At 43.3% G+C, this 22,521-nt stretch overlaps 1 protein-coding gene across 1 annotated transcript in view; it reads right to left on the reverse strand.

The window, feature by feature from the left end:
• Positions 1–3,383: 3,383 nt before the first annotated feature.
• The window catches only part of IQGAP1 (IQ motif containing GTPase activating protein 1), a 108,951-nt gene continuing 89,813 nt past the window's right edge, over positions 3,384–22,521 (reverse strand). The window contains exons 27-38 of the mRNA XM_015101899.3: positions 21,973–22,113; positions 21,797–21,881; positions 20,196–20,428; positions 19,260–19,392; positions 18,086–18,188; positions 17,302–17,437; positions 16,824–16,911; positions 14,596–14,808; positions 13,694–13,860; positions 11,609–11,731; positions 8,056–8,164; positions 3,384–5,700 (exon numbers count right to left, since the gene is read on the reverse strand). Coding sequence (XP_014957385.2) covers positions 5,587–5,700; positions 8,056–8,164; positions 11,609–11,731; positions 13,694–13,860; positions 14,596–14,808; positions 16,824–16,911; positions 17,302–17,437; positions 18,086–18,188; positions 19,260–19,392; positions 20,196–20,428; positions 21,797–21,881; positions 21,973–22,113 — 1,645 coding nt within the window. The 3' untranslated portion in view covers positions 3,384–5,586. The remainder of the gene's footprint in view (positions 5,701–8,055; positions 8,165–11,608; positions 11,732–13,693; positions 13,861–14,595; positions 14,809–16,823; positions 16,912–17,301; positions 17,438–18,085; positions 18,189–19,259; positions 19,393–20,195; positions 20,429–21,796; positions 21,882–21,972; positions 22,114–22,521) is intronic.

Here is a 22,521-nt window from a genome sequence, read left to right on the forward strand (position 1 = left end):
AGTATTTGCGGTTGAAATGAGACTGTAGCTGGGATTTGTAAAAATAACCCAAGGGGATGTGGATGAAGGTAGAGATGAAAGTGTTGGTAACTGCTTAGGCTAGACAATGGACACATGGGAGTTCATTATACCATTCCTTCTGTTTAGATTGTTAGACATTTTTTTCCATGATAAAATTTTGTTTAAAAATTGTTGTACCAAAGGAGTATTAAAATATTTCTACTTTTCCAAAGCATCACTAGTGTATTAGTTTAAGTAAGTTATCTCTAAGTTAAAAGGAGAAGGGGGCAGAAGAGGATGAGATGGTTAGATAACATCAGTGACTCAATGGACATGAATCTGAGCAGACTCCAGGAGACAGAGAAGGAGAGGAGCCTGGCATGCTGCAGTCCATGGAGTCGCAATGAGTCAGACTTGACTTAGCAACTGAACAACCACAAGTCAAAGGTTATGAGTGTAACTCATAGTCATTCAATAAGTCTTAGTGTAAGTCCCTCGCCCACTTCCCAAGCCTTGACACAGTGTATGATCTACAGACTGGATAATCAGCTCTTTTCCAAACTTTCTTTGCTTTCAGCAAAATTAGAGGGCCTAATCATATTTAATTTTTTAATTATAATTTCATTGAGATTTGGGAGATATGATTAGAGTCCTAAAAAATAGGTGACATCATTATCACAAAACACTTTCCATTCCATATATTAGTACTTACTATGGACTTCCTGGTGGCTCAGAAGGTAAAGCATCTGTCTATAATGCATGAGACCCGGCTTCAATCCCTGGGTCAGGAAGGTCTCCTGGAGAAGGAAATAGCAACCCACTCCAGTATTCTTGCCTGGAAAATCCCATGGAAAGAAGAACCTGGTAGGCTACAGTCCATGGGGTCCCAACGAGTCAGACCCGACTGAGTGACTTATTTATGGTAGCAAAGGTTCTCAGAGCTCACATTTATAAAAGTGAAAATAGGAAGAGAACTGGTCAACAGCTCTCTTTTATTATGGTCAGCAGTAATATTTATCCACATATTTGGGAGGGGTGGTATTCCCAGGTGGCGCTAGTGGTGAAGAACCTGCCTGTCAATGCAGGACACAAAAGCGACAAGGGTTTGATCCCTGGGTGGGAAAAGATCCCCTGGAGGAGGGCATGGTGACCCACTCGAGTATTCTTGCCTGGAGAATCCCAAGGGCAGAAGAGCCTGGCGGGCTACAGTCCATAGCACCGCAAAGTTATGGACACAACTGAAGTGACTTAACATGCACGCACTAAAGTTTTTTATTCTTTTTTATGTGGCTCATTTTAAAGTCTTTATTGAATTTGTTACAACATTACTTCTGTTTTGTGTTTTGTTTCTTTTGGCTGCTAGGTATGTGAGCTCCCCACCAGGGATTGAACCTGGGTCCCCTGCACTAGGGAGAAGGCAATGGCACCCCACTCCAGTACTCTTGCCCGGAAAATCCCATGGACAGAGGAGCCAGGTAGGCTGCAGTCCATGGGGTCGCAAAGAGTCAGACACGACTGAGCGACTTCCCTTTCACTTTTCACTTTCATGCACTGGGGAAGGAAATGGCAACTCACTCCAGTGTTTTTGCTTGGAGAATCCCAGGGATGGGGGAGCCTGGTGGGCTGCCGTCTATGGGGTCGCACAGAGTCGGACATGACTGAAGCGACTTAGCAGCGGCAGCAGCAGCCCTGCAATAGAAGGCAAAGTCTTCACCACTGACTGCCAGAGAGGTCCCTAGCCATAAGCTTTTAAACCTGCACTTTAAGAACTTCCATTTATTTCATTAAGAGATGCATTTCAAATATCTTTTAGAATTTTTTGTCAAGACAATACATTAGGGGATTTTGATTAAAGATGCACTAATAATAATTATGATGCAAAGTATTTTTCTGGATCGTTAAGAGCCTTATGGTCACAGGCAATAAAATATTTTAAATTTTTTCACAAATAATGATGACAGGATGGTCAAAAGTTAAGACTTATGCTTTAAAAGATTACATTAGAATAAAATTCTAAGGGAATGGAATAGAAACACGAGTTTAAAGAGGAAAAAAAGATGTCAACTTTCCAATCGACAAAGGGCTTTGTCCACATGCCGTTAATTTTTATTGGAATGTAGTTGCTTTACAATGCTGTGTCAGTTTCTGCTGTACAGCACAGTGAATCAGCCATACGTACACATATATCCCTCTTTTCTGGACTTCCTTCCCATTGAGGTCAGCACAGAGCACTCACGGAGTTGAGTTCCCAGTGCTATACAGTAGGTTCTCATTAGTTATCTATCTTATACATAGCAGTGTATATACGACAATCCCAGTCTCCCAATCCATCCTACCCCGCTTCATGCGCCTTTTAAAACAGTCAGTCCCATTGCAGTGCCCTACCAATGAGCTCTTCCTCTCATACACAGCAGGGTGTTTCCTCCAATTAATAAAGTACAAGTATTAAAAAATAAAATTAGGGGTTTTATTTGGGTCCTCTCTAGGCGTGGGCTTCTCACTGCGGTGCCTTCTCCAAGCTCCGGAGCATACACTCAGTAGTTATGGCGCACGGGCTTAGATGCCCCACGGCAAGTGGGCTCTTCCCAGACCAGGGGTTGAACCTTAGCCCCCTGCATTGGCACATGGATTCTTTACTACTGAGCCACCAGGGAAGACCCTTTATTTGTATTTTTAAGTACGGCTGCCCCTTGGGGTCTTATTAAAAAGGCAGCTATTTTCCCTCCCTTTTGCTGCTGCTTTCTTTTCCCATATCCAATGTCCCATAGTCTTTTCTGGTGATTTGTATGTAATGGAGAAGTCCCCGGAGGGACATACTGTGACCTAGAGTGCTACTGCCATAAAACATTTAATGCTACGGTAATTTGAAATTTCCAGCCATTTGCTGATCAGAACTGACATTGAAATGTCCACCAATAATGATTAAAGAAAAACTGGATGATTTTTTAAAAAATATTTATTTAGGCTGTGTTGGGTCTTAGTTGCACTCACAGACCCTTAGTTGTGGCGCGTGGGATCTGCCCAAGGGTCTGAACCAGTGACCCCTGCATTGGGAGAGCAGAGTCTTAACCACTGGACCACCAGGGAACTCCCTGGATGGTTTTTTCACTTTAAAAAAGAACTAAGTGACATTATGCTAGTTCTCCACCTTGCCACACCCCCCAATTCTTTTTATGCTGAGGCTACTTACAGCATTTTATATTTAAAAAGGCTCACAAGTTTAAAAAAATTGCTTTGAGATAGCTGATTTGTGTTTGTTCCTTCAAAAAGACTATGAAGGGGTTGTTTTCTGTTGTGGTTTTCAATTATTAAACTTCACTCTAGTTAACACTGTTTTGCAGGAACTGCTAACAATGAGACTGAGGAAAATCAACACAAAAACAAACGAATGACCTTTTATTTCATACAGAGATACAGAGGCAATTGTGTGGGGCAACGATCTGATGGGCAGTCCAAATTCTTGAAGGAAGAAATTCATGGTAAATGTCATGATGGCTGGTTGAAGAGAAGGTCAAAGAAGGAGAGAACTGAGACAGAGACTGCTATGGCTAATAAATTAAAATTACAAAGAGCTACCAGGTTTTAACGCCATGACTTGACTTTGTCTGGGCATCCTCAATGCTGTGAACAATGTAATTATGCACAGTTACCATCAAAATTCTTGAGGGTAGTTTGTGCCATTTGTGGCAAGGGAACCATGCTCCTTACAGCCACTGACACATCATGCTTCATTAAAGAGTTGTGAACTTCGCTCACTGTCTGTCATCAATGTGGCCTTTGGGGCCCGACATGAATTTGGGTTGAATATCATCTTTTAATGTAAAACAGTTGACAGTTTGGTTGGTCCCAGTTTTTGAGGCAATGCCACTTAGAGTGGTTATCTTCTTTTAATCTGAGGAAAATATCTACTAAAAAAATTGTCTTGCAAAACACAAGAAACGAGGTCAAGGTAGTGGAGACTCTTTCCATGACACTCCACACCTCACCTCTTCACCTGTCTGTGGGCTGCATGGGGTGTGTAGACTCGTAATCTGCACCTGTGGACCTGACTCAGTAAACTGACTCAGTAAACAGTCTATCATGAAAAACACACTTCCAACACTTAACATCTGTAACTGGGATGCGTCACATGATTTGTTATCAATGAAGACAGTTTATTGGCTTTAAATATACACCAGTAAATGTTTAACTGTTAGTTTATGTTTTATGATAAAAGAACACTGAACCAAAACATCAGAGGAAATGAGGCTCAGTAGCATGATTTCAATATATTTTCCTGGATAAAAAGACTGTTTTAAAAAAGTACATGACTTTTAATCTAAGAATGAAAGCTCCATGAGCTCAGTGTTTAGCACTGAATTGTTTGTGACTAAATTTAAAAAACAGAGTTCATAAAATAAAGGCATAGTGTGGGCAGCAAGAGAAAAGACAAAAAAAAAGAGGGGCGGGGGCAGCTTTTAATATCACGTGTAACATCACTTGGCTGCTTTTGCCTGGTTTTGTTTCAGTCTGTTTAAGGCAGGATAATCTCTCTGCAACCCTGCAGATAAACCCTAGTGTTTTAGCTATAAGAAAGTTTTAAGAGTTCAGATATACAGATAAGCCAATTAAAAAAAAAGAAAAACCCAAACCGTTTTCTTACAGTATTCTAAAGACTTTTGAAGCAGTATATAAATCTTTAAAATTCCTATCACCCCCACTTTAAGAAATAAATCTACACTTTCATAAGGCACTCTTAAGACATAAAACAGCTTTGAAAATAGTTACATTCTGCACTAGGGATAACCCATTCCTTTGCCATAGGGATGGAGTGGATCGTTTGCCTGAAACTAGTCAATCTTGTGCACCAACACAAACAAGCAGGTGTTCAGACCATTCCGAATTTACCTAAATAGCTTAATTTTAACAATGGGACTCTCCCATCCACTGATGAGAACTGCCCAAATGTAATGGTCAAATTTAAAAACAATATCCCTCTCTTTCTAGAAAATGCTTCCTTTGAACACAGAACAGTGACTTCTATTAGCTCCCACCATAAAAGAAGACAGAATGGAAGACAACCAAAGCCTCCCCATATGCTTCAACTTTACTGATGGAACAGTAATATAAAGGAACTTCACTTTTAAGTGACAACCTAATAACTATGGATAATCTAACATTTTAACTGTGTGTCTTCTAAGTATGCACGTTATTGGGCTAATGGCTTCCACTTCTAAACAGCAAGTATTCAAATCCCACTGTCCCTATTGCTAATAGAAACAAACACCAAGGCTTACAATATAGTAACGCAACCTCTAAGACTGTAACATGAGAGATTTTAGGACAGTTCCCACTCTTCCCTAATAGAAGAGAATGAAGGAACAAGATGGGTCAGACTGGGCCTGAAATACAATCTCACTATGAAGAAAGGACGACCAATGTCCCTGTTGAGCGGGAGGAGTTAAACTTGTGGAGCTGCGGGCGATATTAGACTGCGGCAATGGTGTGGGTTGGGTCCTTGTTTCCAAGAAGTAAAGAAGGACCTTCAGAAAGGCTGCCGCTGGGCACTTCTTTCTTCATCCTTCTGGGCTGGAAGCAAATGCTCTGTTACTTCTCGTAGAACTTCTTGTTGAGAAGGAAGATGAGGAGGTTGACGTTGACTTTCGCTCTGTCAAATAATTTCATGACAGCGACTCCTTCATACTGTAGCTGCAGCAGGTCCTGTTCAAAAACAACATTCTGATGGTTAATCAAGTCCGTGGGACAAGAAAAGGAGGGATCCGGAAGGGACGAGGCCTGCCTTGTGTGCCAGATGTGAGCTGGGGTGCGACACAAGTCCCCAGCTACAGAACTGCCTGCTGTGGCCCAGTCAGTCTAGGTGACATGTCGCCTGGAGAAGGTGACGGCGTTTCAATCCAGGCTGAGACACAGCAACCCCTGAACACAAGATAAGGCCAGTAATGTCATCTCAACACTGTCTACTAGAGTCTCCATTCCCTTTTCAAATGACAGCTTTCCTATCCTGAACGCAATGCGGAAGAGAGGACTAAATGGTTTTCACATTTACTATATGCCCCTGAGTGTAGGAGCATGTTATACGACGTCTGTTTAAGTCCTGTCAGAAATCCTACCAGGGGTGATTATCTCAGATTTAAAGATGAGAATACTGAGGCTGGAGGATGTTAAATGACCTGCCCAACAGAACAGAGCAGGACGTGGTAAATCTGGATCTGACAGCTAAGGCCTGTTTCTCTACTACCCTCCACCGTCCAGAACAAATCGAGGAAATCAGAGTGGTCTCACACCCAAACTCTGGAAGAGCGGTAGTGAAAAAGCAACCATCAAAGGGGCTGAAGGCAGGACTTCTCAGTGGTCCAGTGGTTAAAACTTCACCTTCCAAAGCAGGGGGTGTGGGTTCGATCCCTGGGTGGGGTGGGGGGACCAAGAGCCTACATGCCACAGGGCCAAAAATAAACAAAACATAAAACAGAAACAATACTGTAACAAATTCAACAAAGACTGCAAAAAAAATCTTTAAAAAAGAGAGGGGCTGGAAGGGACCCCAAAAGTTCAACCAATTCATCTTTTGGAAAAATCTCAGGGGCTCCAGTTGGACAAGGACCCTGGTGTGTCATCTGAACTGCAACACCTTGCACCTGGCGGTCATTCCATAGCTAATGACTCTGTGCATGGAGTGATACGCTGAGGCAGAATGGGCAGCCAACACAAATTTGGTGAAACTGAGGGAATAAGAGGCTCTTTTTCGCGTAAGGACTTGAGTTAGCTAGGTGCATCATAAAATCATTTCACATCTGTACAGTTAATGTGTTTTGAGGGTCTACTGGTCATTGAGAAGGAGACAGAGAAATACTACCTGTCCTTAAGGAGTCTGCAGTTTGGAAGTCGAGAGGAAAGTAAGTTGATGCCTGTAGTGAACAGGGGCTGGCTCTATAGGCTATGGAGGTGAAGGAGAAACTGACTGTGGTGTGGCTGGTGGGGCAAGTTTTAGGTGTGGTAATGACATGAAAGTCCTCAATAAATGACAGAGGAAAAAAGCGGGGGAAAACTCCCAACGAAGGGGGAGCAACATGTGCAAGAGCCCGAATTTCCTTTCAGGGAAAGGCCCCTGCCCAGCCTGACAGGGTGCAGCCATCTGAGGAACATAAGCTGGGTACCAACCACGGAGCACTGTGCTCACAGAACTAATGGAAGCTGGACATTACCTAGGAGTCCTCTCACCACCCTTACATTTTTTAATGCAAAAAAAAAAAGAGAGAGAGAGATGTTTTAAAATAAAAATTAGGGATAGTTATGTTACAAAATAATTCACTGCAGAATTCTTAAATTTAGAAAGGGATTCAGAGGGGAATTCCCTGGTGGTCCAGTAGTTAGGACTTGGTGCTTTTATTGCTCAGGGCCTGGGTTCAATTCCTGGTGGGGGAACTAAGATCCCAAAGCAGTGTGGTGTGGCCAAAAAAGAGCCATATTGCATAACAGCTTCAGACTGGAAACCCAGGCCCATCATTTATTTTTTTCATTCTGATGTAACTCATGCTGTTTGTCTGCTATTTGTTCTGTGATCCCTATTTATTAACTTAGATTCAGTAAAAAAGTTGCTTTCTCTCCAAAAAAAAAAAAAAGAAAGTTCCCAAAATATAAATAAAGTGAGATTTAGTTTACAAAGATGCAATTTACACACATCTTGTCAGAAGTATACCTTTAAACCCCCTATATCAAATCAAAATGAGAGGGGGGAAAACAGATTTCAAGCTACTGAAAAAGTTCATGATTTTGTACTGTCGAGATCTGTACCTAAGCATTTTGTTCAAATCCAAGGTGTCGGTTAATTTAGCGGCAATCCTAAGTGGAAGCTTCAGGTATGCTCTCTGAAGATGTATACGTCTGCAAAAGCTCACTAGCCCAAACAGACCAAATCAGACACACAGAAGCCCTCAGCTCACTGCCATGTGCGGGCAGCTCTCCTCACGCGGGTCTGCTTTTCTGCCCGTTCCTACCCTGACAAGAACACGACCATCTCACACGCAGAGCTGTCAGTTTCACCTGGTGCAGACCCACCTGATAATGTAACATAAACGTCTCCATCTGAACTCCCATGAACTTGGCCTTCACTTCGAAGTCTCCAACTTCTTCTGTTGGACTGATTTCAAAGATGACATTTTTAAACCTGTTTGAAACACAACATCATGAGGGTTTGATTTTTGTGTTCTCATATAAAAATATTCTGTGAAGTCTGGAAAGGAGATGAGCTCAGTGTTCAGCAGTGAAAAGGGGGACAAAATAAAGGTGCAAAGTGCTTTCACAGGGGGGGATGTGTGTGATATTGATGCTGTAATTACCATCTGCTTTGGGATCTGGAGAGAAGAGTGGCAACCTCTCCTGGGAGAACGTGCTTCCTACTGAGAGAGGCGCCACTGAGGAAGGACACAGTGACCTCTGAAGGGATGACGTCAGGAGTCATCCTGGCCTTCCATGTGGCCACTCCTGAAACATGATAGTGAAAGGAGAATCAAGAGGAAATGGGGCCAGGAGAAGGAGGAAAAGACAGATGTCTGAAAACAAGCATGTCTGAGGACTGGAAATGGTACATAAACAAAGCCGGGGTCAGAACCAAAAGAACCAAGACAGCGGGTGTTCTGGAAGGAGTAGGTGCTACAGATATTAATGGACCGAGTATTACCAAAGACAGACTGCTATTACTGAGAATACTTAAGGCGCCACTCACTCTCAACATGCTACATGCTCAGGAGCTTTATGGCACCGGACGTTGGGAGCAAGCTGTTCTCCAGGTGATCAAAGTGTGTCACCCCAGCTTTCCAAAACTCAACTATGGAGCAAACTGCTCTATTATAAACAGAGCTGAGAATCATGGAGGATGCAAAAGAGGTCACTAAGAAGCTAGATGAGAGGTTACAGAGTCCACAGACTAAAACACACGCATTTTACTCAACAGGAGACTCTCATGGGTTTTATAAAGATATTATTTTACGTAATAAGTAATTTTATTTTAACTGGTTTGGTTTGTCATCTGGTTTCTAATCTGTGGTAGCAAATTATTAAATAATGATAGGCATCTGAACAATAACAGGAAATAATGACAAAAAAGAAGGGAATAAATAACAAATTATGAAACAGGTCTGAAAAATGCATACAGTGCTAATCTAAAAACAAATAAACCCAAAACACCAAGGTGCTCAGTTGAAAAAATAATTAGAGAAAACACAGATAATAAGCCATGTTTAAATACACACACACACACCCCAAAAACCTCAACCAGAATTCTAAAAAATGCAAAATTTAAAAGTGTTATCTTTTTTATCTATTAAGTCAAAAATATCAAAAACTGCTTTGCTATTCAATGATGGTAAAGAATTACTGAGGTAAGAGAGTGCTAGAAAAACATCTATTTCTGCTTTATTGACTATGCCAAAGCCTTTGACTGTGTGGATCACAATAAACTGTGGAAAATTCTGAAAGAGATGGGAATACCAGACTACCTGACCTGCCTCTTGAGAAACCTGTATGCAGGTCAGGAAGCAACAGTTAGAACTGGACATGGAACAACAGACTGGTTCCAAATAGGAAAAGGAGTACGTCAAGGCTGTATATCGTCACCCTGCTTATTTAACTTCTATGCAGAGTACATCATGAGAAACACTGGACTGGAAGAAGCACAGGCTGGAATCAAGATTGCTGGGAGAAATATCAATAACCTCACATATGCAGATGACACCACCCTTATGGCAGAAAGTGAAGAGGAGCTACAAAGCCTCTTGATGAAAGTGAAAGAGGAGAGTGAAAAAGTTGGCTTAAAGCTCAACATTCAGAAAACGAAGATCTTGGCATCTGGTCCCATCAATTCATGGGAAATAGATGGGGAAACAGTAGAAACAGTGTCAGAGTTTATTTTGGGGGGCTCCAAAATCACTGCAGATGGTGACTGCAGCCATGAAATTAAAAGACGCTTACTCCTTGGAAGGAAAGTTATGACCAACCTAGATAGTATATTCAAAAGCAGAGACATTACTTTGCCAACTAAGGTCCGTCTAGTCAAGGCTATGGTTTTCCTGTGGTCATGTATGGATGTGAGAGTTGGACTGTGAAGAAGGCTGAGTGGGCTGGATGGCATCACCAAGTCGATGGACGTGAGTCTGAGTGAACTCTGGGAGTTGGTGATGGACAGGGAGGCCTGGCGTGCTGCAATTCACGGGGTCGCAAAGAATCGGACACTACTGAGCGACTGAAGTGAACTGAACTAAAGTACTTTCATACACACTTTGGACGCTGTTTGAAAATATTTTGTAATATTAATACATATGAGTTAAAAATTTTTTTTCAACTGCTATGGAAAATCGTATGGCAGTTCCTAAAGATATTAAAAATAGACTTTATCATATGATCCAGTAATTTCACTTCTAGGTATACATCAAAAAGAATTGAAAGCAGGGTCTCAAGAGATATTTGTACTTCCACGTTCAGTGTAACATTATTCACAACAACAAAAAGATGGAAGCAACCCATATGTCCATCAAGGGACAAATGGATGGCAAAATGTGGTTCACATATACAGTGAAAAGCGACTCAGGCTTAAAAAGGAAGAAAACCTGTCACAGGTTACAACCTGCATGAACCCTGAGGACATCATGCTAACTGAAGAAAGTCAGACACAAAAAACAAGTATATTACTCCCCTTGTATGAGGCAACTAGGAGTCAGACTCAGAATCAGAGAGGAGAATGCTGGTTTTCCAGGGCTGGGGGAAATGGGAGTCGTAATTTAATGGGTGGTTTCAGTTTTCTAAGATGAAAAGGTTCTGGAGATGGGCTGCACAACAATGTGAATGTACTTAGCACTACTGAACTATACACCTAAAAGTAGTTAAAAAGGACTTTCCTGGCGGTCCAGTGGTTAAGACTCCAACTTCCAATGCACAGAGCATGAATTTGATTCCTGATTGGGGAACTAAGATCGCACATGCCTCACAGTGTGGCCAAAAGCCTAACTACTTAGAAAAAAATAGTTAAGATGGTAAATTCTATGTTTTGTGTTTTTCACAATAAAAAAATTATACACTGACCAGAAATTGCATTTTTAGGCATCTATCATAAAATAAATAATCAGAGGTAGAATCAAAGATTACATTATAAAGGTGTTATTATATGTGTAATATTGTAAAAAGCAAAATCAACTTAAAATATTCTACAATAGGTAAATGGTTAAATTAAAACTACAGTATTAAAAATTATGTGGTCATTCAAACTATGCGAAAAATGCTCACAACATGTAATGAGGAAAAAAGCTGGATACATGACTATAAACAGTATCATTCTAATTTATGTTTAAAAAAAAAGTAGGAAAGTGAGTGAATAATCTTTATGTGAATAGAGGCCTATTAGGGAAAAGATACAAATACATTCCATTCTATGAAAGACAAATTAACTCTGGGTATTAGGCCAAATTCTGCATATAACTGATTAATTAGTCAATCACAAATACACATAAAATATAATAATGATTATCCAGATAAGAGAAAGTCAATAAGATAAAGCTATGACAAATGCAGAAACAAAAATAATCAATATATAAAATAAAGTTAAAAAGTAAACACTCACTGATTCACTTGCAGGTCCTCAATTTCCAAAAGAACTCCTTTTTCATGTAGTCTAGCTGCCGTGTATTTTAGAGAGATCTTTTTGCTTTTCTTCCCTTTCATTTCCCTAGGCTTCTTGGAGACCCTGTAAAGACCACATTGTGTTACTTTCTATAAGTTACTATCTACTGTGAATCTCTGTTGGTCACTCAAGGATATGAGGTTGGAAAACAAACTTCCCATACCCAAGCATAAGCAACAAACCAATTCTAAAATGGCAAACGAAGGCTAGGAGCTCTGCTTCAGGGAACTATACTGAAGGGAATCCCACAGGAGTCACTCTTAGCCCCCTTGGCTGTGAAGAGGAAAAAAAAAAAACCTTAGAATGTGTCATTTTTAGAAGAGTTTAAGTCAGCATAGCAACACAGAGGAATGGGAACAAGGAAAAAGAAACAGATGTTAGCAGGCCACTGGGATAGTCAAGGCAAGAAGCGGTAAGAAAAGTAAGCTAGGGAGGAACTGAGATGAATAAGAACAGGATCTGGGACTCTCAAGGGAGGGCTCTCAAGAAATGGGGCAGAAAAGCTGGTAGTTGTATAAAAGGTAATAATCCCTACAGCTGGCAACTGAAGTATCTATCAAAATCACAACTGCATAAAATTTTGAAGCTGGAAATTACAGTTCTAGAAATTTATCTTAAAAAATATGCCTACATTTTCAAAATGACATATGTACAAGAGGCTATTTGTTACAGAATTTTTTATAATAAGTAACTGGAAACAATGTCAATGTCTATCAATGGAGAACTGACTCAGTGGTTAATTTATCTCTATAATGGAATACCATGCAGCCATTAAAAAGGAAATGAGAACCTAGCTCTGTCTGCTTAGAAGGCCTGAAACAATAATGGCTCTGGCAATGAGCATATCTAGTCCCTAGATTTCGGTTTCTAAATACCATTCTTCATTAAAAGGAACAAAGGATGTTTGGAAAAATAGCTGATTCCAAGCCAGGGGAGGGGAGAATACAAACTGAACCAGAAACATCTTACGTCACAAAGTCAAGGGTTGCTCAGAGAATGATGGGGACATTTCAGAAGGACAGAGGCGCCAACTCCACGGGCTCAGTTACGTGAATCTGATTTTTACCCCTTCACCATCAGCCCCGCCTTACTTTGGGAAGTCTTCAGGTAGGGAGAGAAAAGGCACAGATGGGAAGAGTAAGCAGGCTAGGGAGAGGGGGAGCTGATGGGCTAAACACAGTCAATCTGTTGATAGCTGAAAGGTATATGGGTGCTTACTTTTCTGTGGTTTGAAAAGTCCCAAAATGAAAAGTTGGGAGTAAATAATAAACAGCCTTCTAGTAAGCAGAACCTGTGCTTAATCACTTCAACTCTCTGGATTTTCAATTTCCCTCCCTGAAAAATGGGCAGACTGATGGTTTGTAGCCAGCACCAAGGAGGCTGCATCAGTTCTTCCTTGGAAGCTGGGAAAAAATCATGGTCTGGGAGCCTGTGCTCAGGAAATACAGGAATTTAACTGTTTATATTGTTTCTTAATTGAGTTTTGAGGCACATCCTGGTTTGGGGGCCACTAAATGACCCCTTTACAAGGTTCTTTAATTTCTAGGGCCGAGAAGATACTTTGGAACACAGGATGTTTAGAAATAAGCATCCCTGAAACCCTCCACACATTATTTATTTACACCATACCATAACAAATGGAGGGCTTCCCTGGTGGCTCGGCGGTAAAGAACCTGCCTGCCATGCAGGAGACGTAAGAGACTTGGGTTCGATCCCTGGATCGGGAAAATCCCCTGGTGAAGGAAATGGCAACCCATTACGGTATTCTTTCCTGGGAAATCCCATGGAAAGAGGAACCTGGCAGGCTACAGTCCATGGGGTCACAAAAGTTGGACACAACTGAAGTGACTTAGCAAGCACGCACACGTAACAGATGGAACTAGGAAATTACAAACAATTAGAAGCCAAACAAAGGACTAATGCAATAAACAGATCCAGTGTGTTGTCAGTAAAAAGCTCCAATGTCACTCACTTCAGTTGCCTCTGCTTCTTCCCCTGACATTGATTCTTTATAAAAATACTCACTTGCCCTTGCTGGCTAAGTTATCCAGGCAGGTCTTGATGTAGCTTTTATAGTAGTCCACCTGCTCTCCATAAAAGGTGGCCTTGGAGTTCAGGGCAGCATACGTCTGCTGCAGCTTCACCAGCTCAGCCTTCCTCCTCTGTCGGTATCTCCGCTGATTCCGAATATCCTGAGACATAATTATTAAAATCACAAAAATAATGATGTCATGTGCTTCTCGAACCATTAACACTAGAATCTGGCAGGGTTTAACTCGGCCTTGCTTCACTACATGTTCGTCATAGGCAGCAGTTTTATGCTCAAGAATGAACAAGGAAATTCAGACCTCATCCATTTTTTCCCCCCATTTCTATTTTCTAGAGGCAGGGGAAATGGATTCCTTTCACAGTCTCAGAATCAACTTGCAAAGCTTGTTTATACATCTTAAATATGTTGTCAGGAGAGGGAGGAAAAAAATCATTTTACTATAACAAGTGCCAAGGTGTGTGTGGTGTGCCCTTAGTGCAACGGCAGAGGATGCATAAATTCCTCGGCCTGCACCAGAGCCTCTTACTTGAGGAGACTCACACAAACCTAGGATGTGATAATCGATCTGAAGCGAATTTCTATTGCACAGTTATCGCTGAAAAGAGCCAGAGGGATTCTTTAAGGTCAAAAGACAAACTGAGACACAGGAAATTCTAATCAGGATGTTCTTCCTACTAATTTAGGCCAGGGAATAAGCCATGGGAGGGCGGGCTAGGACCTCATGCTGGAAGGGTCAGAAGCGATTCCCGGGAGGAGAGGACCTGAATCGGCCCGTGAACTAAAGGTATGTTGTCACTGGAACAGCTACCATGCCCCCACAAGCCTCTGAGACAGCTTTCAGCACGGCCAGGCCACTGCTGTCCCCTAAATGCCGTACCCTGGCGATGTCATTGATCAGTTCCTGGTATCTGTTCTTTGGGTCTACGGTGCCAAGCTCTGTGAGCTTCTTCAAGCCTGACTGGATCTTCTCCTTCTTCTCTTGAAGACTGAGGTTGCTGTCCTCCTTTATGGTTTTGGACTTCTTCATCTTGTCCGGGGTTTTGGCGTCACGGATGGCGCGTCTCTGCATGGCCCTCTGATGCTCTGCTTCCTACAGCAAGAAAGAGGATTTCGTGGGAGGCCTCCACCCTAACCCACACCGGAGCCTACCCAGCTCACACGTTATATTCTAGAAACAGAGGATAACATATTTATATCCCCCCTGCCCCCCAGCCCAACACACGACAAACTGCATAAAGCAGAGGCCGCTCTCCTTTCATCTAGAAGAGAAACATCTATGAAGCTAGATCTTGGCATTTTTTTTTTTTTAATGTTGACCATTTAAAAAATCTTTATTGAACCTGTCACAATATCGTTCCGGTTTCTGGCTGTGAGGCGTGCGGGATATTAGCTCCCTGACCAGGGACTGAACCTGCACCCTCTGTATTGGAAGGCAAAATCTTAACGACTGGGCTGTCAGGGAAGTCCCAAGATGCTGGCTTCTTTCCTGGACTCCGAGGTTTAATCAGGAGCTTGAACTCTACTGCATACAAAATCCCTCACTTTTTCCCTATCACATGTGGGATATGGAAACCATTTACTTTTGCTTGAAACCTGGCGTGATGAACGTTACAATCACACCAATGCAATGCCAGTGGCCGGTGGATGTTTTCTTCCCCCGACCTCGTCACAGCTGGATCACCTGCAAGCCTGCCCTCTGCTTTCAAACGTGCTGCAAACGCCAGTGAAGAGACTCTTCTTGTATCTGGTATCTCTCTAGTCACCAACCAATGTCTGTCTGTTGTGTTCCCACCCAACAAACGAGCCTTCCCCTTCTTTCAGCACTTTCCTCAAAGTCTGGCTATCATCACCAGTTCTCATCACCATTCCTCTCACCCCAAATCCAGTGCCTTCTCTTAGCTGTTGCCTTGTTCATCTTCTCTGCACATCTTCCTTGTCCTAGCAAGGGCTGGTGCTGCCAAAGGACCCATGGTCCTTTCCTGATGACTGTTCTCTCTCAAACCATCAATGATCACCTCTATGCTGATAGATCCTAGCATGTGGCTAAGGTTCTGGGACCCTATTTTGAATTGTTTATACTATGGATGTTTATACTCAGAAAGGTTGTAATTTTTCCCAACCTGGAGCAATTCCTTTCCCAATATTCCTTTTTCTTCTAATATCAAAACTACTGCTTATCATGTGATATAAAGAGCATGAACTGGAGTCAGACTGAACCAGACCCAAGTTTGGTTCTGCCACTGTAAGTGAATGATCGTGGGCAAGTTATTTAACCTCAAGGGGGTCTCAGTTTTGTCATCTGTGAAATAAGGAACCTTGGTTCAAGCCCCATACCTTCCTGATGCTTTGCTCCTCACTGGCCCCTTTCTTAATTTTTATTATTTTTAGAGTCAAGACCACGGTGAATTTTCAGTGGTTTTCTAATTGTTTCAGTTTATATGTCACATATATCAAACTGTATCATGAGTTCACAGAACTCAGGAGCCGTATTCTACTCTTCTCTCCTACCCACCAAGGCATTTAACAGAATTCTAACTACAGGGCTTCCCTGGCGGTCCAGCTGTGAAGAATCCACCTGCCAATGCAGCAGACATGAGTTCGATCCCTGGTCTGGGAAGACCCCACACGCCTCGGGACAGCTAAGCCCATGCTCCAGAACTACTGAAGCCCTCAGGCCCTACCGCCTGTGCTCTGCAGCAAGAGAAGCCACTGCGATGTGAAGCCCATGCTCACCGCACACAGAGAAAGCCCTCATACAGCAACAAAGACCCAGCACAGCCAAAAAATAATGAAATTTTTAAAAATTTAGAAATACAATATTCAATAAATTGCTGGGCAGACTCACTGATTCTGTCTCAGGTTAAATTAAAGCGCACAGACAGACGGTATGCAAGTGCCAGTGAGCTCTGTGCCCTAGAAACATCTACCTCTGGATTTAGGGACCAACAGCTTTCTCCGGAAGCCCTGAACGCTACCATCTGCCAGCCACATCCAGGCCCACCTCCCAGTGACCGCCTCTCAACATCTGTGTCAGCCCTGTCACATGCCCACCACAGGAGCACCTGTCCATCTAATTACGGTACACGCTAACCCCCCAAACTTTACCTGTTCACTGGTGGCTGGTGTCTCTAGGATTTCAGTCAAGGTCTCTCCCGGCTGGAACCGGATGACATCCACAATTAAGCGTTTTGTGCTGAAAGGAGATTCAGGAGGCATCCACACATTAGCACCTGTCCCGCTTCCTCTCGAAGGGACCTCGGCAGGAGCAGAACAAACACCGCCTCCCAGAGTCCCACTGGGCAGCCCTAACACAGGTACCTGAAGCCGCAGGATCACTCATGCAGCTATGACAGAGTGGGCACTAAGGTCAGGATCTCAGAGATGCAAATTCGTTTCAGCATCTCATTAGCAAATAAGGCAGGTGAGCTCTGTGCCAACTATACTATGGGAGATGACAGAACTGTACTGGGCTTAAATGGCCAAGGTCATTTTAGGTATGAACAAGTGGACTCGTTCAGCAAGACCAAGGGACAGGCGTGATCACTGGGTTAGTCACTCCACTCCTCCTCCTTTCAATCCTCACTTCAGTAAGATGGTCCGAGCATCCATCTCTGCATTCTCGTCTCCAGGCACATCGAACTTATTGGTCAGTGTGAGAGACACTTCCGTCTTAGCCAGTGCCTCCTTATTTGGGTCATTTAAATTGCCAGCACCTTCTCCTAAAGTTTTGGAAGGGTAGGGAAAAAAAATCAATATAATACAGAGAAGAGACATTGGAGAGTAGATGATAATTCAAATAAAAGAGAATTCAAGTTTAAGAAGATAGCTGAATCAGCCAATATGTACCTTGTGGCAAGGATACCCTTCAGTGAGAAAAAAAAAATTTATGCCAAATGATTAAGACAAAGGACCCCTAATAAAATAATAAATGTTTGACAAATCAACACTGTAATATTTCTCTCTCAAAATACCCTGCTCAGTCCTTTCTAGTCATACGATTATCTGTACTGCTCTTGCTGTTCAGTCGCTAGGTTGCGTCTGACTCGTGACTCCATGGACTGCAGCAGGCTAGGCCTCCCTGTCCTTCACCATCCCCCAGAGTTTGTCCAAGTCCATGTCCAATGAATTGGTGATGCCACCCAACCATCTCATCCTCAGATATGTGTTATATCTGAGCGTTTATAATATGCATTATTTGAGTCCATTATCCACTGGACTTCAGTTCCAAACAGATGGGGATGGCACCTCATTTCTTCCCTGATGTGTATTTGGAGCGTGAACAGCGTGGAGACAGATGAGGAGACAATCACAGCACTCCTACCATGCTCCCCATCTCCAGCTTCCAGGCAGTTAAGTCGGAACCTTACCTATCAGGGACTCGATGGTGGGCACCTCGCCGAGGTCGTCCAGCAGCTCGTGGATCGGATCGTTGTGCTCCGGGGCAATGGCATCCTGGTGGTCTAACAGGAGCTGCATCCACACATCCAGGGGTCAATTCCATTCACACACTCAACCCACCATCCCCCAGCCCCACCCACAACATCTAACAGCACAAAAGATAGACAACAAAACTGTGTTTTTAAGAACTGACAAGTTAATCCTCAACAGACTGACCCAAATAAGCAACATGACACACAGAGCAGCATGCTGGCCCGCGATGCATGAAGAAGAAATGCTGGTATTCTCCCAGTACCAGACAGAAAGGATTTAAATGTACCCTGCAAAAAAAAACTAGCTTCCCTGGCGGCTCAGACGGTCAAGTGTCTGCCTGCAATGCAGGAGACCCAGGTTTGATTCCTGGGTTGGGAAGATCCTCTGGAGAAGGAAATGGCAACCCACTCCAGGACTCTTGCTTGGAAAATCCCATGGACAAAGGAGCCTGGTAGGCTACAGTCCACGGGGTCGCAGAGTCAGACATGACTGAGCGACTTCAGTACAGAAGAAAGAACAAGGAAGCTCACAGACTTCAATACCCAAGCTATCAACGTACTCTACAACCAGTTCAAATGACTCACACTCATGCTTTTGCTAAAAGCTTCTGGTATATAGTATCTTTTAATTTAGAGAAGAGTGCATCAGATCAACATTATTAATAATTCAGGGCCATTCGCCAAATCCTGCATGGTGATATCCTCAAAAATGACAATCACTGAAATTTCATTTTACTTCCTCATTTCTTGTTCTATATGCCCCCAAAGGGGAAAAGGAATGAGCTGTAAAAACAGTATTTTATCCAGTCATTATATCAGAGGTCACAACAGAAATTCTGAAGCCCACCCACGGGGCTTCTGATTCAGCTGGCCTGAGGTGGGGTTCTTGGAAATTTTGTTCTTAATAGCCGGCCCAGATGATATTGACACAGGTGGCCTGGGGATCACTTCAAGAAAGTTAAGAAAAATAAGCAAAGGAAGATAAGAAACAAGGCAGATGTGATGTCAGTAAGATCAAAGGATGGGGAGGTATCTAGCATCCAGAGACAGTGGGCAGCGGCCAGAGAAGGCAACTAAGAGCAATGGAATCACGTCATTGAGGACCACGCACCGTGTGGGTGTTGATGATCTCGCCGATGGAGATGTAGATCACTGGCTTGGTGAGGGTCACTAAATCGGAGTACTCGTCCACATTAAATTTATCCTGAAGCTCTGGGACATCACAAGCAGTTTGGAAAAACCGTCTGAAAATAAACACAGGAGCCGGGCCCCAACAAGTGCCAGGCGTTTAAGAAGCTGATGAAGGAAGGACACCCCACAAACCCTTGGAACGGTGAGTTCAAACAGAAGCCAGGTGAGACGGTTGACTTGAGAGAAACCGCGGCCTGTCCGCTGTGCTTGACAGCCCTGGGACGCTGGCGCTCTTTCCACTTTATTTTAGTTCTGCCCACAAGAACCGCTCAACCATAATTTAAGACGGTTCTCAAACACCAGTTGTCGGACCCAACTCTCGAAGACAACGCCCTGAACTCACGACTGAATGATTAACTTACAAATACTAAAACTGCTCTCCAATTCTTCTCTGATTGCAAAGTAACATGTGCCTGATGTAGACGTTATGTTTATGGTAAGCACTGTCTATCTCATAGGAACACATTTTACTTTTAAAATATATTTCTAAGTATTATTTTTCATTTCTATTTTGCCTCTGTTGGGTCTTTGCTGCTGCTCACAGGCTTCCTCTCCCTGCGGGACAGGGGCTTAGATGCTCCACAGCATGTGAAATCTTTCTGGACCAGGGATCCAACCTCTGTCCCCTGCACTGGCAGGCGGATTCTCAATCACTGGACCACCAGGGAAGTCCAGAACACATTTTAACAGCTCACACATGCTTCTCATCATCATCTGGAGCTCTGAGCACATCAGGCACGTATCCTACGATACTGTGGTCCAGGGAATTCTGGGTGTGGTATTTCATCTCGTCTTTACCCTTAAAAGTTAGAAGCACACCCACTGTCTTCTATGTACCTCATCCCTTTCCCCTTACCTAAATTTCTGGTAGGACTGGGAGAGGTACTCATTAATGATGCTCAAGTGAGCGTTATCTCCCAGGAACATCTTATTGGAAGCTGCGTGCTGGAGCATCTTGGCAATGGACCCAAGATTGCGGCGTTGGTCTGTAGTGAGCTGGCCTCCTGCCGACAGGTCAATGATGTCAAAGGCATCGGGAGCAACAATGGCTGGATTCATGTATCGGTAGTAAAGTAAGTTGCCAATAATCTGGGAACAGAGGAAAAAGAAATGGGTGTTAAAAGCCACTTCAACAAGAAAGCCACAAATGACTTTGCTAACAAAACCAGAAAATGTGGCCCTGTGAGGAAAAAAAAACACCACTCTATACACACACACGCACACACACACACACGCACACACACACACCTTTTCTCAAGGCCTGAAACTAAAATGACCAAACTTCCCTCGACTGGATGCAGAAAAAAAAAGAAAATGAGAACAGAATTGAAAATCACTACTAATGAAAGAACAGATTCAGAAGGTAAAAATGGTAGACATAAAGTCTGTTATTGAGCACTTTAGGGCATTCTTTGTCCACATATCACAGCAGCAAACAAAGCCGCGTCAGCCACATGTACTTTTCATTACCATGGAGGTGGGCACTCATTCTAAGAAGCTAAAACAAATCCTTGAACTTGACCTAGCGTCATCTGTCCAACCCCCACCATCCTCATGCTGCGGACGTCAAAGGCAGACAAGTCAATGCCTCTGAAATCAAAGCCATTCAACACATATCTCTTCTACAGAAGAATTCAAGGACAGTCAAAGCATTTCCCCTGGAGTTTCATTCAGAAAAAAAGAAAATGAATTCACCTGAACAGAAAGTCTAGAATCGAGGCCTCACTGTAGGAAAGCAGAGAGCTAGGAGAGAAGAAAAAAGCGTTCAGATTAAGGAAAAAAAAAAAAAGAGGGAGCACAGCTGAGTAAGAAAGAGTTATCAGCAACAGCCTTAGCGCAAACAACTGTGCTTGCTACCATTCACCTGGCCACCAGCAGGGGGAGCAAGTCTTCAGCAAAAAGACAGGACTCAAAGAAATGCTATCTCAAGACAGAAAAATCCATCTTCTCTACTTGGTTGATAGCCGTGTGCCATTCAAACAACATAGGAACCATACAGGAACTAAGAGAGGTATCATTTATTGTTTACCATCACTTTCAAAACCTCACGCTTAATGGTGAGCTACTGACAAAATCTATGCTAAGGTCCTTATTACTAAAGGTCTAAGGAAGGGAACAGCTACCCACTCTAGTATTCTGGCTTGGAGAATTCCATGGACTGTATAGTTCATGGGGTTGCAAAGAGTTGGACATGACTGAGAGACTTTCACCTTTACTTTTCATTTTCAAGGTCAGGCTTAGTCCTGGAGAAGGAAATGACAACCCACTCCAGTATTCTTGCCTGGAGAACCCCATGGACAGAGACCAGCAGGCCAGTCCATGGGTTCTCAAAGAGGCAGTCACAACCAAGCGACTGAAACAAGCAAAACGAAGGTCTAAGGCCAGGTTTGGTCTGGGCACCTTTCCCTCCCAGGGCTACTATCGGAAGGGAAAGAACGTGCCAGCTTTCGGTCTTACCTTCAGCAGCTCATCCTCACCAGCATCAGGGAACTTCTCGTGTAAGGAGTCCTTCAGCACTTTGGCAATGAAGCGCATCCCATAGCTGTGGGGTAGACAAAACTTGGTGAGAAGGACCGGGAGCTGGAGGCCACTAGTGCTGGGCTCTACCGGGGGCCACAGCGGGTGACACTCACGGGATTTTGTCCACAGAGCTGATGATGGCTGCCAGGAACTTGTCAGTCACAGCCCGCATGTTCCGGATGGAATTGTCTAGCCGAGTCCTGACTTCCTCGTGAGACAGGGCCTGCTCTGGGGTCACGTCGTAGGGCAGTTTGCTGGGAAAGCAAACATTACCCCCAAGTATGTTAGACCATCACTCCATGGCAAACAGTAGGGGAAAAAGTAGAAGCAGTGACAGATCTTCCTTTCCTGGACAAAGGTCCATCTAGTCAACACTATGGTTCTTCTAGTAGTCACGTATGGATGTGAGAGCTGGACCACAGAGAAGGCCGAGTGCCAAAAAACTGATGCTTTCTAACTGTGGTGTTGGAGAAGACTCTTGAGATTCCCTTGGACAGCAAGGAGATCCAACCAGATCCAACCTCCAGCAAGGAGATCCCAGATCCAACCCTGATGCTGGGGAAGATTGAGGGGAAAAGAAGAAGGGGGCAACAGAGGATGAGACAGTTGGATACCATCACTGACTCAATGGACATGAGTTTGAGCAAACTCAGGGAGTCAGT

Source organism: Ovis aries, chromosome 18 (assembly GCF_016772045.2).
Source record: "Ovis aries strain OAR_USU_Benz2616 breed Rambouillet chromosome 18, ARS-UI_Ramb_v3.0, whole genome shotgun sequence".
Taxonomy (NCBI): Eukaryota; Metazoa; Chordata; class Mammalia; order Artiodactyla; family Bovidae; genus Ovis; species Ovis aries.